Genomic DNA, 14,509 nt, shown 5'->3' with positions numbered 1-14,509 from the left:
TGTTTTTTGCAGCTGCAAAGTCTATCAGCCTCATACCATTGTCAGATGTTTCACTGTGGAGACTGAATTTCCCGACTGGTGGGCCAAAGATATTCTCCTTTTCAATTTTGTCATGGGCAGGACAACGGTCATATGTTTCTTCTATGCGCTCGTAAAATATATCTTTGGTCCTTTTCTTCAGTGGGAGCATGAGCGCAAATAAAGCTGATGTTGAAGAATTTAGCTTTTATTCGAATTGCAGCAAGTCTTTCATTCACTGGGGTGAAGCTTGATACCAGATGTTTTAGCCTCCGACTAACTAAGAGTCCGCAACCAAACTCATGCTTTACGTCATGGCAGCTTTAATACAGTGCGTCAACTTTAGGTGTTGTTGTGACGCCTTTCCCAATCCATCGTATTTCCTGTATGGCAGTAATATCGGCCTTGTACTTTTCAAGTACGTCTGCCAATGCGAAGACTGCACCTTCTCTATAAAGAGTGCGAACATTCCAGGTGCAGGTTCGCAGATCATGGTCCCTAAAACGTTTGCGGGGTTCGTCAACTTTAGAGGGGTTTGTTTTTATTTTCTTTCGTTTTTTCATATTAGGCTGTTTTTTCTAGGGGAGGGTTACTAACCCGACGCCCAAACCCAAGTTTTTAACGTTCTTATGGGTGAACGCGCGGCACATGTTAGCTCACTACCTTTAATGGGTGTTAAAGGCAGTTCCCCAGGTGACACCACGGGGAGGTCCACTTGGGATGAAAGAGGGACCAAGATAAATCCCGGGCTTTGCCATGTTAAAACCGATCAGGACCGTTGCTTGGTATCTTCTATCCCCTACGTCACCCATAATGTTTATTTCATTCAAATATTGGAAAAGGTCATGTACAAACCACTTTGAAAAAATTTAAAATTTTTTGTTTTTGTTAAAAAATTATATTTTTAAATAAGAGCGTTTACGACATTTTTACGATTCTCAGAATTGAAGAAAATTAGTGAGAAATAAATGTTATGTCAGTTTAATTATCTCATGTGATTCTAAATTTCATTTTCAATTGTATATCTGCTTACAGTGACTTCAAAAAAAAAAAGCATGCAACTATATAACTATAGTTTATTTTATAAAAAAACTCATAGTTTTTTTGTTTAACATTTATTATTATTTCTAGACATTATTATATTACATGTTCTTGGAAAAGTCGGGTGATCTTCATCCACAAAGTTGTTAATTGCTTCCAATACCGATTCGAAATTATTCCTCAATTTACAATCTAGAAAAATAGAAAAGAGATAGAACACATTACAATTACTTTCAAAATATACACAGAGTGTTGCTAAAAATGATAAAGCTTGAACTAAAAAATGTAAATGTTAATAACTTCGAATTGAAAGTTTTTAAAAATTAAAAAAATAATTGTTTACGGTGAAAAATTGTCATTAAGATGGCATACATGCACTTTTAAATTGAGCATTCAAAATGATGCACAACAGTAATCGATAATAAGGAAAAATAATCGAATTTTACTTTTTTCATAACATTTTAATAATCAGAATGATAGATTAATTGATTAATTGTTTAGTAGTTTTGTCATTGATTCCGACATATATACGAGGGGAACTAGAAAAGTTTCTGGCCAAGGCAATACATTGCCAGACGCCATACGATCATGTGTTGTGTTGTTACAGTGACTTGAAATAATCAATTTTCAAAAAAAAAATAAATAAATAAATGATCATTATACCCTCAGCCTTTAGGCTAAAAGGGTATATACACTTTGATACTGCCAAAAATCTGCCTCATCGAAATAACGGTTTTAGATCCCAAGTATGTTTGGACGAAATTCGTTTCAGGCAATTTGGAGTCGATTTAGCCATGTCCGTCCGTATGTCTGTCTGGCTGATCCGCACTACAACTCTCGAACGGATCAACCGATTCGAACCAAATTTTGGGTATCGTAATATTTTTTCCAAACTTAGTTTAAGTTCGAAGATGGGCCTTATCGGTCCACTCCTTCGGGTACCTCCCCCACAAAGTTCAAAATTTGTATGTAAAATGGAGTGAACGATAACTTTCCAAGGGAGCAATCGATTTGGTCCCAACTTTGCACATGGTATTATTCCTTCCAAATATAGGTTGGGTTCGAATATGGACTATACTGGTCCCCTACTTCGGTTACCCCCAACACAAAATTCAGCTAGAGTGAATTTAACAGCTCTTCTCTTCTAATTCTTTTCTTGCACAAGTCCATACTTCCTGAGATATTGGGCGAAATGTTCCAAGAAACCCTGACGCCACCACCCAAAATGGCTAATCCACAAGATAATTCTTGCAGGGAGTTCCTGATTGATGCAGACTTTGCACATCATATTATTTTATCCAGTCATGTATCAGGTCATGTGTCAATATCCTTCGGGTACCTCGCACACAAAATTCGAAAAAAGTGAAGTTTAAGAACTCCTCTCGCATCGTTTAGATTCTTTTTTCAGTAGGTTGTTCTAGCGGCCTCATTTAAAACAACAACTTTTTCAACAACTTCTTCAAAACTTAGTATAACGTAATTTAATGTTTCGAGTCCTTTATGAAGAAGGTTGGTGGATGAGGGTATATCTCTGTCAGCACAGCTGACTGATACTTTCTTACTTTTTTTCATGTGCATAATCACGGCAAGAGTGCATCGATCATCCTATAACACAAAACGGGTTTAATGAATTTAGTCGTGGCCGCCAATTGCTAAAAACAAAGGTGGTGCGGGTAGGCCAAAAACGGCCGTTGTGCAAAAAAAAAAAATCAGTTTTTTCGGTGGAATATTGAGTCCACAGCCTTCAAAATACCGCAAATCGGGAGGTACCGTTTTATGGGGGCTATATAAAGGCGTGGATCTCTACCGACAAATTTCAAATGAAAAGTTGTATACCGCAAATGAAGACTAAATACCAAATTTCAATCATTAAAGAGGAATATTGAGGGCACAACCTTCAAAATACCGAAAATCGGGAGGTACCGTTCTATGGAGGCTATACGAAGGCGTGGACAAATTTCATACGGAAAGTTTTGTACCCCAATTGAAGACTGAACACCAAATTTCAGCTATTTCGGTGGAATTTTGAGGCCACAGCCTTCAAAATACCGCAAATCGGGAGGAAGAAAAAATAAAATATTTCAGCCATTTCGGAGGAATATTGAGGCCACAACCTTCAAACTACCGAAACCCGGGAGATACCGTTCTATGGGGGCTATATGAAGGCGTGGACCTGTGCCAACAAATTTCAAATGGAAAGTTTTATACCCCAAATGAATACTAAATACCAAATTTCAGTCATTAAAGAGGAATATTGGGCCACAACCTTCAAACTACCGAAAATCGGGAGATACCGTTCTATGGGGCGTGGGCGACAAAATTTTGGGGGAAAGCTTTATACCCCCAACAAAGACTAAGTACCATGTATTTAAGCCATTTCGGTGTGATAACAAGCAAAAAAGTATCAGTCGACATTGCCGACAGAGATACACTGCCGCTCACTTGAATAGAACCCCCCTGCAAAATTTTTTTCAACCTCTATTTTTTCAGAATTATACAAGATATTAAGTTTTTATGTTTTATTATATTTTGCTTCATGTGTTTGGAGTAAATTTAGTCATTCATTTACATTCAAATCCAATTTGTGTAAGAATTATGCAAGGAAAACAAAATAAAGTCAAAAATTGAAGTAAAAAATTTGGCTCATTTGAATAGAACCCCCCTTTAAAACGTGAGAATACAGAAAGATTGTATTAGAATATCGATGCATATTCACTCTATATTGAAAACGAAGTACTTTCAGTAATATTCAGTAAAAGCATATCCCTCCTCATTAAGGATACACCCGTATATCCTGCTTTGGCAAGGATCCTTTAAATAATAAGGTGTAATGCCCAACAAAGCTTGCTTTTTTCATTCAACAAGTTTATTTTTGGATGCGTGCTGTCTCCTCTAGTCGTATATTTTACGCATAAGTCATTCCCATACATTTTAGAGAATATTTACCACTGTAGATTATGGCGGCCCCTCCAGGATATCCGCATTTCTTTTCAAAAATTTCAGTTTTGATGACTCGAAGTGTATAAAACTTTATAAAATCGTAATGAAATGTCCACCCGGGATATCCAAATTTGTTACTCACTACTGTATATGTCTGTTTCAGAACTCCTTTGTAAATTGTCGTGCGCATTTATGGTGAAAGAAATTGACGCCCAAGTTCTTCAAAATTAGTAAGGACTCTCCTCATTAAGTAAACAATTGCATAACTATATAACTATTTTTTTCGCGTCTATTGAATGGAAGACCATCTTCTAAATTGTTTCTGTAGCGACGAATGTGCTTTTATGGTGCTGGAACGCATTACTATTTATGAAGGACTTGGGCGTCAATTTCTTTCACCCTAAATGCGCACGACAATTTACAAAGGAGTTCTTAAACAGGCATTTCCAGTAGTGAGAAGCATTTTCGGATATCCCGTGTGGCAATTTCATCACGGTTTTATAAACTTTTGTACACTTCGAGTCATCAAAACTTAAATTTTTGAAAAGAAATGCGGATATCCTGAAGGGGCCATCATATTCTACAGTGGTAAATATTCTCTAAAATGTATCGAAATGACTTACGTGTAAAATATACGACTCTAGGAGACAGTACGCTTCCAAAAATAAACTTGTTGACAGAAAAAAGCAGGCTTTGTTAGGCATTACACCTGATTATTTAAAAAATCCTTGCCAAAGCAGGATATATGGGTGTATCCTTAATCAGGAGGGACATACTTTTACTGAATATTACTGAAAGTATTTCGTTTTCAATATAGAGTGAATATGCATCGATATTCCTATACAATCTTTCTGTATTCCCAAGTTTTAAAGGGGGGTTCTATTCAAATGAGCCAAATTTTTTAGTCTAATTTTTGACTTTATTTTGTTTTCCTTGCATAATTCTTATACAAATTAGATTTGAATGCAAATGAATGACTAAATTTACTTCAAACACATGAAGCAAAATATAATAAAACTTAAAAGCTTCATATCTTGTATAATTCTGAAAAAATAGAGGTTGAAAAAAATTTTGCAGGGGGGTTCTATTCAAGTGAGCGGCAGTGTATAGCCTCAACCTGTGTGGTTTGAAATTCTTTTTTTTCAAAAAAAAAAACTTAAAGCGCAAAAATTTGCGGGGATATCGATAGATAGGGCTTTTTTAAGCTGAGTTTCGACAATTTTAGCGAATATTTTCGAACTATTGTGGGGGAGGTATCGGAAGGTCCACTCCTTCCACCTTCGAATTTCATCTAATATTCGAAGAAATATTACGATATCCAAAGTGTGGACGAACGCAGTATTCAGTTCGAGCTCTCCAGTCACTACATATAGTGCCACAGGGGGTTTTTACAACTTTCGGGCTTTTTTCTCAAGAAGTATGGAGTTGACCTTGAAAAACTTTTACTGTCGTAATTGAGGCAGCGAATGCAAGTTCCTTCAACAAAAATCAGAGTGATCCGAGACTAGGTCTTAAAGTGAATTTATCCAAAAATGTGTGTGGGGAGTACCCCACGGAGTGGACAAATATAATCCATATTTTAACCTGACCTATACCTGGTAGATATATTAGGATGTGTAAGGTATGGACCAAATCTGTCACTCCCATCAAGAGTTATCGTACGCACAATTTTTCGGAACATTTTTGAACTTTTGTGGGGGAGGTACCTGAAGGAGTGGACCGATATGGATAATCTTCAAACTTAAACTAAGTTTGCACAAAATATTACGAAGCCCACATTTTGGACCGAAACGGCAGATCCGTTCGAGAGTTATCTTACGCTCCAACCTCTACACACAGTGCCATAAGGGGTTTTTTCACTTTTCAGGCTATTTTCTCAGGAAGTATGAACTTGACCCTGATGAACTTGTACCGTCGTATGGGGGGCAGTAAATATAAGTTGCTACAACAAAAATCAAAGCGATTCAAGAGCAGGCCCGAAGGAGTGGACTGATTGAGTCCATATTGAAATATTATCTTAGTCTGGTACACATTTCACGATGTGCAAAGTATGGACCAAATTGGTTACTCCCTTCAAGAGTTATCGTGCGCACAAATTTTCCGAACATTTTCGAACTTTTGTGGAGGAGGTACCTAAAGGAGTAGACCGATATGGCCCATCTTCAAACTTAAACTAAGTTTGGAAAAAATATTACGATAGCCAAATTTTGTACCAAATCGGCTCATCCATTTGAGAGTTGTCGTGCGCACCAGCCATTGCAAAATCGACTCCAAATTGTCTGAAACACATTTCGTCCAAACATACTTGGGGTCTAAAACCATTATTTCGATGAGGCACATTTTGCCGTATGAAAGTGTATATACCATTTCTAGCCTAAAGGCTGAGGGTGTAATGAAGCTAAAACCTTCAAAATATCGAAAATGAGGTGGTACCGTTCTTTGGGAGCTATATCATAACGTGGACCGATATAACCCATTTGCATACCAAACATTTTAGTAGTAATAGAAACTTCTGTACCAAATTAAAAAGCTTTATCTTAAAAATTATCTTAAAAAAGGACGGACAGACGGACATGTTTATATCGACTTAGAATTTTACCCTGATCAAGAATATATAGGGTCTCTGACATATATTTCCATGTGTTACAATCGGAAAGACACATTTAATTACCGTGAGATAGGGACATCCTTGACACTCCATCCACCAACTAACATTTGATATTGCAAGAACTCCTGGCCCTAAAAATGGATTTTTCTCGTTAGATCCAGCACAATTTGACAATCGCTCAAAAAAGGCTCTTCTCGATTGGTGCAAATGTATGTACGTAGATAGCAAAAGCAAACAGCGTTATGACAAGACAGCGGAATCCTATGCAAATGCAAATATGGTTAGGATGGTCGTAGAGAAAATCTGATTAGACAGAAACTCGTTTTATCACAAAATAAAACGAATTAGGCCCAGAAAATTTTGCATATTGTGCATATTTTGACACATGTTTACATATTTGCATAAAATGAGCATATGCAAAACCACATGCAAAAATATATACAAGGATTTGTGGTCTAAAAATCCCACCGAAATGGCTGAAATGTGGTATTACGTCTTCGCTAGGGGTATGAAACTTTACACCTGAAATTTGTCCGAGTGGGTCCACGTCTTCATATAGCCCCCATAGGACGGTACTTCCCGATTTCCGATATTTTGATATTTGAAGGTTGCGGTCTCAACATCACACTTAAATGGCATTTTGTATAAAGTCTTCGTTGGGAGCATAAAACTTTCCACCTGAAATTTGTCAGTATATGTCCACGTCTTCATATAGCCCCCATAGAACGGTACCTCCAGATTTTCGGTATTTTGAAAGTTGTAGCCTCAATATCCAACCGAAATGACTGACATTTCCACCTGAAAGTTCACGTCTTCGTATAGCCCCCACAGAACGGTACCTCCGGATTTCTGGTATTTTGAAAATTGTGGCCTCAATATCCCTCCGAAATGGTTGAAATTGGGTATTAAGTCTTCCTTGGGGGTATAAAACATTCCACCTGAAATTTCTCGATATGGGTCCACGACTTCATATAGCCCCCCTAGAACGGTACCTCCGGATTTCTGGTATTTTGAAAGTTGTGGCCTCAATATCCCTCAGAAATGGGTGAAATTTGGTATTAAGTCTTGCTTGGGGTATAAAACTTTCCACCTGAAGTTTGTCGGTATAGGTCCACGTCTTCATATAGCCCCCATAGTACGGTACCTCCCGATTTCCGGTATTTTGAAGGTTGTGGCCTCATTATGCCGCCAAAATGGCTGAAATTTGGTATTAAGGCTTGATTCGGGTTAAACAACTTATGCATTTTGCATATGTCATATGTTTCGATTGCAATTTAATCCTAAGCCAAAAATAGACCCAGTCCCAAAATTAGACATGAATCGGACCAAAAATAAAGGTTGCATAAAATTCCGCTGTGTAGTTATGACGATTTAAAAACAAAAAAAAAATATTTATTACTAGCAGACCCCGGTCCGCGTTGTTGGCCCATCATAATGAGTTTTAATGACAACTTTTATGGACTTTATGCTTGACAATTCAAAAATAGGTATTTTCTACCTCACTTCTTCGGTCCATTGTCAAACCGAGGAGGATTTTGAATTTATCAACAGATTTCGTCTGTAGTATTTCTTTTCTCTTACGGACTTTGTCGGATTTTTTCGCCCATAGACTCTGTTTGGGATTTATTATCGTTCATGTATAATGTTGTCTCGAAAATTAATTTGCAAGCCGATGCACTCATAAGTTTAGTAAATATACCGATTATAAAACCATAGGCCACCGAAATTTGTCTGTAAATATATAGAGTTTTGGACATTCCTGAACATTTTCTGAAAATTGCATGAAATAAGGTTCAGTAGTTCTGGAAAAATGATGTATTGAAAAGAGTGGGAGTGGTCATGAGTTTTCGGGATATAATATATTTCGGCCGCGCCGAACTTTTCATACCCTCCACCATAAAATATTCTGAACTAAAATGGAATAATTACTTTTCATTCCTGTCCCCAACTTTAAGTGGGTACGTTAAAATGTCAGATAATGTTTATGTACATTTATGCTTCATTCGGGAGGCCCTTTTTTATGGTGCCTATATCTAACTATGTATGTTGACAATTTTTGGTGGGCCAGATCTTCAAAATATCGAAAATCGGTACATAACGTGGGAACTTCAAATGTCATTAACAGCTAGTTCGGAGGTATCTGGGCTATACGAAAATATGAACTTAAATGAACCGTTATATGGGGGCTATACCAAAACGTGGACCTATGTCCACAAGTTTTGTCATATAAGTTTATTGACATTTAAGAACTTTAAATGTCAAATTATAGCTACATCGGTCTGAAAATGTAGCTACAAACGTCAAAACACCGCAAATCGGGGGTACCGTTATATGGGGGCTATATATAAGTTTATTGACACTTAAGAACCCTAAGTGTCAAAATATAGCTAAATCGGTCTGAAAATGTAGCTAAAACTGTCAAAATACCGTAAATCGGGGGGTACCGTTATATGGGGGCTATACCGAAACGTGGACCTATGTCCACAACTTTTGTTATATAAGTTTATTGACATTTAAGAACACTAAATGTCAAATTATAGCTACATCGGTCTGAAAATGTAGCTAAAACCGTCAAAATACCGCAAATCGGAGGGTACCGTTATATGGGGGCTATACCAAAACGTGGACCTATGTCCACAACTTTTGTTATATAAGTTTATTGACACTTAAGAACCCTAAATGTCAAATTATAGCTATATCGGTCTGAAAATGTAGCTAAAAACATCAAAACACCGTAAATCGGGGGGCACCGTTATATGGGGGCTATACCAAAACGGGGACCTATGTCCACAACTTTTGTTATGTAAGTTTATTGACACTTAAGAACCCTAAATGTTAAATTATAGCTACATCGGTCTGAAAATGTAGCTTAAAACGTCAAAATACCGCAAATCGGAGGGTACCGTTATATGGGGGCTATACCAAAACGTGGACCTATGTCCACAACTTTTGTTATATAAGTTTATTGACACTTAAGAACCCTAAATGTCAAATTATAGCTATATCGGTCTGAAAATGTAGCTAAAAACATCAAAACACCGTAAATCGGGGGGCACCGTTATATGGGGGCTATACCAAAACGGGGACCTATGTCCACAACTTTTGTTATATAAGTTTATTGACACTTAAGAACCCTAAATGTTAAATTATAGCTACATCGGTCTGAAAATGTAGGTAAAACTGTCAAAATACCGTAAATCGGGGGGTACCGTTATATGGGGGCTATACCGAAATGTGGACCTATGTCCACAACTTTTGTTATATAAGTTTATTGACATTTAAGAACACTAAATGTCAAATTATAGCTACATCGGTCTGAAAATGTAGCTAAAAACATCAAAACACCGTAAATCGGGGGGCACCGTTATATGGGGGCTATACCAAAACGGGGACCTATGTCCACAACTTTTGTTATATAAGTTTATTGACACTTAAGAACCCTAAATGTTAAATTATAGCTACATCGGTCTGAAAATGTAGCATAAAACGTCAAAATACCGCAAATCGGAGGGTACCGTTATATGGGGGCTATACCAAAACGGGGACCTATGTCCACAACTTTTGTTATATAAGTTTATTGACACTTAAGAACCCTAAATGTTAAATTATAGCTACATCGGTCTGAAAATGTAGCATAAAACGTCAAAATACCGCAAATCGGAGGGTACCGTTATATGGGGGCTATACCAAAACGTGGACCTATGTCCACAACTTTTGTTATATAAGTTTATTGACACTTAAGAGCCCTAAATGTCAAATTATAGCTAAATCGGTCTGAAAATGTAGCTGAAAACGTCAAAATACCGTAAATCGGGGGGTACCGTTCTATGGGGGCTATACCAAAACTTGGACCGATATATCCCATCTTCGAACTTGATCTTCCGACGGCTAAAAAAATGGTATTCCCCAATTTGCAGCGAAATCGGTCAACAAATGCGACCTGTATGTTGCGAACGGACGGACGGACATGCATAAATCGAAAGTGATTCTATGTATATCCCTAGAAGGAACTATGGGTCTATCTCGCTTCCTTTTGTATGTTACATACAAATGCACTAACACATAATACCCCTTAAGGGTATAAAAAGTGTGAGTGGTGCGGTATTTTGTCTCCAAATATGTACCTATGGTACACACAACCCCAATGCCTCCCAAAATTTATGCTGAAAGCGATATAATCATTAGTTTGGCTTATACATACAGCGTTTAAAAGAAAGGCATGGGGAAGGTACCCCACCTGCTACGAAATTCAAAAAATACATACAACAATGGCAAACATTGAGCTTTTGCTGCAAATTAGATGGAAATCGGTTCAGTAATATTGGATAAATAACTTATTTAAAAAACAGGTGTGGTCGGATCTTTAGGCCCCAAAGAAGTACCTAAATTGTAGATTAATCCGTAAATTTTTATACCGATACATGCCTAATTTTTTCAAATATAACGTTTTTTTAAATATCGCATAGGGAATTCAATAAATCATGTAGCCTGTTTTCGGGAGCCATCCCTGTACATTTCCTAACAATTTCAGAAAAATCGGTTCAGTTTTTTTTGCAGAAAAAATTGAAATTAAAAATTTAAAAAAGTGGGTGTGGTAAAATTTTCTTTCCATAAAAACTTAAGTTGGTTTATGACGGCATTTGATTTTTATTCATAAAGACTTAACTATGGCAAAGAGAAGTACCCCGACCCCTTCGAAATTCAAGAAAATAATCATACTATTTTCACCGGGGTCCGTATCTGAATATTCCCTGAAAATTTTAGGGAAATCGGGTTAGTACTTTTGTAGATGTAACATATTTAAAAAAATGGGCGTGGTCAAGTATTTGGGTCCAAAAAAAGTAGGTTAGGTCAGTGGCACGACTACAATTGTAATTATTGTAAATATAGCGTTTTTAAAGAAATAGGGTATAGCGTAAGTACCCCAACCCCTCCTGTTTATTCCCTGACAGTTTCAGGAAAATTAGTTCAGTAGTTTTTGTAGAAAAGATTAAAATTGTAGGTTGGAAAAGTGAGCGTGGTCAAATTTTGTCTGCATAAAAACCTACTTTGGGTTATGACAAACATTTCACAAAAAGAATTATCCAAATCGGTCCAGCCGTTCTCAGCTGACGACATTTGATTTTCAGGAAAATTAGTTCAGTAGTTTTTGTAGAAAAGATTAAAATTGTAGGTTGGAAAAGTGAGCGTGGTCAAATTTTGTCTGCATAAAAACCTACTTTGGGTTATGACAAACATTTCACAAAAAGAATTATCCAAATCGGTCCAGCCGTTCTCAGCTGACGACATTTGATTTTTATTTATAACGAATTTTCACCTGTTTGCAAAAAAAATGTCAAGACAGATTATCAAAAAGTGTATTTTGATTTGTCAATTAATATGACTATTTTCATAATTATGACAATGTTAATAAATTATTGTGGTACTTGCGTTCCAAAGACACCACTTTTAGAGAGTTTTACACTGCTGAAATATTCAGGAAATGTCACCAACATTACTGAGGGGTATTTTGTCACCGTTGAAAATTTGACGTTACCTAGCCGGGGAATCGAAGCCACGACCTTCTGCGCGCAAGGCGGGTGTGCATACCATTGCACCACATTAATGGACATTCTTACCTTTAATTTTTTTTTAATTTCTAAAGCCTCCAAATTGATTTATTTTGCCTTTTCAAATCCATCCAATATTAAAAGAAAGCATATAATAATGGCCCATACAATATTTATCGATTTTCTATATTTTGGAAAATATCCTGAAGCACCTGAACAATTTTGTAAATGCTATGTCATGGCACGAAGTCTTAATAGTAACCCGACGCGTAATTTTTAAAAGTCACATATCTGTCCAATAATAGTCTCATAGTGCTACTTACCCACTGTAAAGCCACAAATTTGTATTTTTCGTAAATTGCGAGGGAACTTTACATGTTGTATCAAATTCTGCAGTGTAGAGGTACCATGTATTTCAACTTGCATTTCTAACTCTAATTGAGGATTCAAAGAAAACATATCGAACCAAAAACCAAGTGTGGGATCGGACTCTTCAAGGCGACTTATATTGAGACTGGTGACACTGGTGATAACTGCTTGCAAAGATAGATCTTTTGACTCTACATATTGTTCGACTACAAGTTGCCGCAATAATGGCAGCTCTTGCAAAATACGAATAATATAAAATCCTTCATCAGGTAAGGTGACTCGTATTGATAACTTTTTTAGTTTTCTTAAATTAAGTAGAGTATCCATTGCCAAATGGTTTTTAGGTAATGTGTTCAATGTTAGATTCTGTAACGCTGAATTCTCCACAAATGGTGAACGAAACCGATCCAGTTTCAACCATTCAATATTCAGTGTTTTTATACGAGATGAGATGTGCAATTCTCTAAATTCTTTAACTCGAAATTCCGTTGCCTTGGCGACAAATTCAGTTAATGAGGGATTTGAATTTTCGTGCAGGATTTGTTGTAAATGGTCCAGCGAGAGACCATAACAAACTATAAGATGAAGTGTGGTAATGTTTGGTGGCAAAATAACATTTGGATCTTCATCGAATGTAGCAAGGCTTATAGTCAATTGATGGAGTTGGGTTAGGCTTACTAAGGCACTGGCTATTTCATTGCAATATCGGTATATGGTTAAAGTTTTCAAATTCTGAAAACGGTTTAGCATTGAATAAAATATCCAATCAGTACATATGATTCTTTCCAATTGCATCAACTGTATGTTTGGTGATTGTTGGAACTCGGATTTATTATCATCCGAATCCAATAATATGGAACAACATATCTCTATTATTTCCAAGGGAAGTTTTGTGACAATTTTACAGAAATCATTTAATTTTAATTTGTAACCGCAACGTTGAATCATACGAAGTTCTTTTAACTTTACCAAACGTAACAGTTCTTTAACAATAGCTCGTGTTATACAGCCATTTTGTGGCTCAGTCTCAAATTTATTAGCACGGATTTCTAACACTTCAAGATTCGGAAAATTATTGGTTACTTGAACCATATCATCTACGGTAACGCAGTCAATGTACGCTACTTTAAGCTTGGCAAGATTTTTAAAGTATTCCATTCGTAGAGGAGTATCTGCAAACAAGACTTCAAACTTCTGAATATCCCGTCTAGTTTTTACAAAATAGTCGTACACCTGTTTGCCATAAAATTGAAGAAATTCCTCAAGATCTCTGGAGTTTGGAATTAAAATGCGATCTGTATTGGTGTCGTTTGAAACAATATAGTTTTCTGCGAACTTTGTAACCTTCAATTTGTTATAACTTATAGGCGATATGTATTGCAAGAAGATGCTACGTAGATTTGCATTGACTCGCGCTAGTCTTAGCTGATCGCCAAAGTTTAGAAATTTAAAAATGTGAATCATCACATCACAGTTTAACGTAATTTTATTGAAATTAGTTGAAGTCATTTCACACTTGTTTACGCTTATCGCTACTACCGCTTTTGTCCAATTTTGAAATAGCACTGATGTGTGTATGTTTTTTTCAATAAGTAAGCGAGGGAGCTGACTCAAATATTACTATGCTTTATAGTACAGTGTTGCCAGTATTGGGGATTTTTTTTTCTAGAAAATGGGGACAACCATTTAAATTGTGGCAAATATTAATCAGCTTTACGCTTTAATTGTTGCGGAATTGTGATAGTTTTATTGCGACATTAACATTAAGGACATCATAATAAAACAAGTAAAAAAGTATCAGTCGGATCAGTAGGCCGACAGAGATATACCCTCAGCCTGTGTATATTGAAACATTTTTTTCCAAAATACGTATGTAGTTAGGGGGTTTTAAAAATGTTGGGCGTTTGAACCGACAAAAATGTTGATTAGGATTAAAGATCAAAAGTTTTGCGGAGGAGATACTAAAAGGAATGGATCGACATTG

At 36.5% G+C, this 14,509-nt stretch overlaps 1 protein-coding gene across 1 annotated transcript; it reads right to left on the bottom strand.

The window, feature by feature from the left end:
- Positions 1-1,090: 1,090 nt before the first annotated feature.
- On the bottom strand, positions 1,091-14,086 carry LOC141401251 (uncharacterized). Its single transcript, XM_073981325.1, has 2 exons — positions 12,480-14,086; positions 1,091-1,251 (listed from the first exon to the last, which is right to left on the bottom strand). The coding sequence occupies exons 1-2, from the start codon at positions 14,032-14,034 to the stop codon at positions 1,127-1,129; spliced, it is 1,680 nt and encodes a 559-aa protein (XP_073837426.1). The 5' UTR covers positions 14,035-14,086; the 3' UTR covers positions 1,091-1,126.
- Positions 14,087-14,509: the final 423 nt, after the last annotated feature.

This window comes from Musca autumnalis, unplaced genomic scaffold, assembly GCF_047663935.1.
Source record: "Musca autumnalis isolate F117 unplaced genomic scaffold, ASM4766393v1 scaffold_4, whole genome shotgun sequence".
Lineage (NCBI taxonomy): Eukaryota > Metazoa > Arthropoda > Insecta > Diptera > Muscidae > Musca > Musca autumnalis.
Note: the sequence above shows the minus strand (reverse complement) of the source record. Positions and strands in the feature narration are given on the sequence as shown.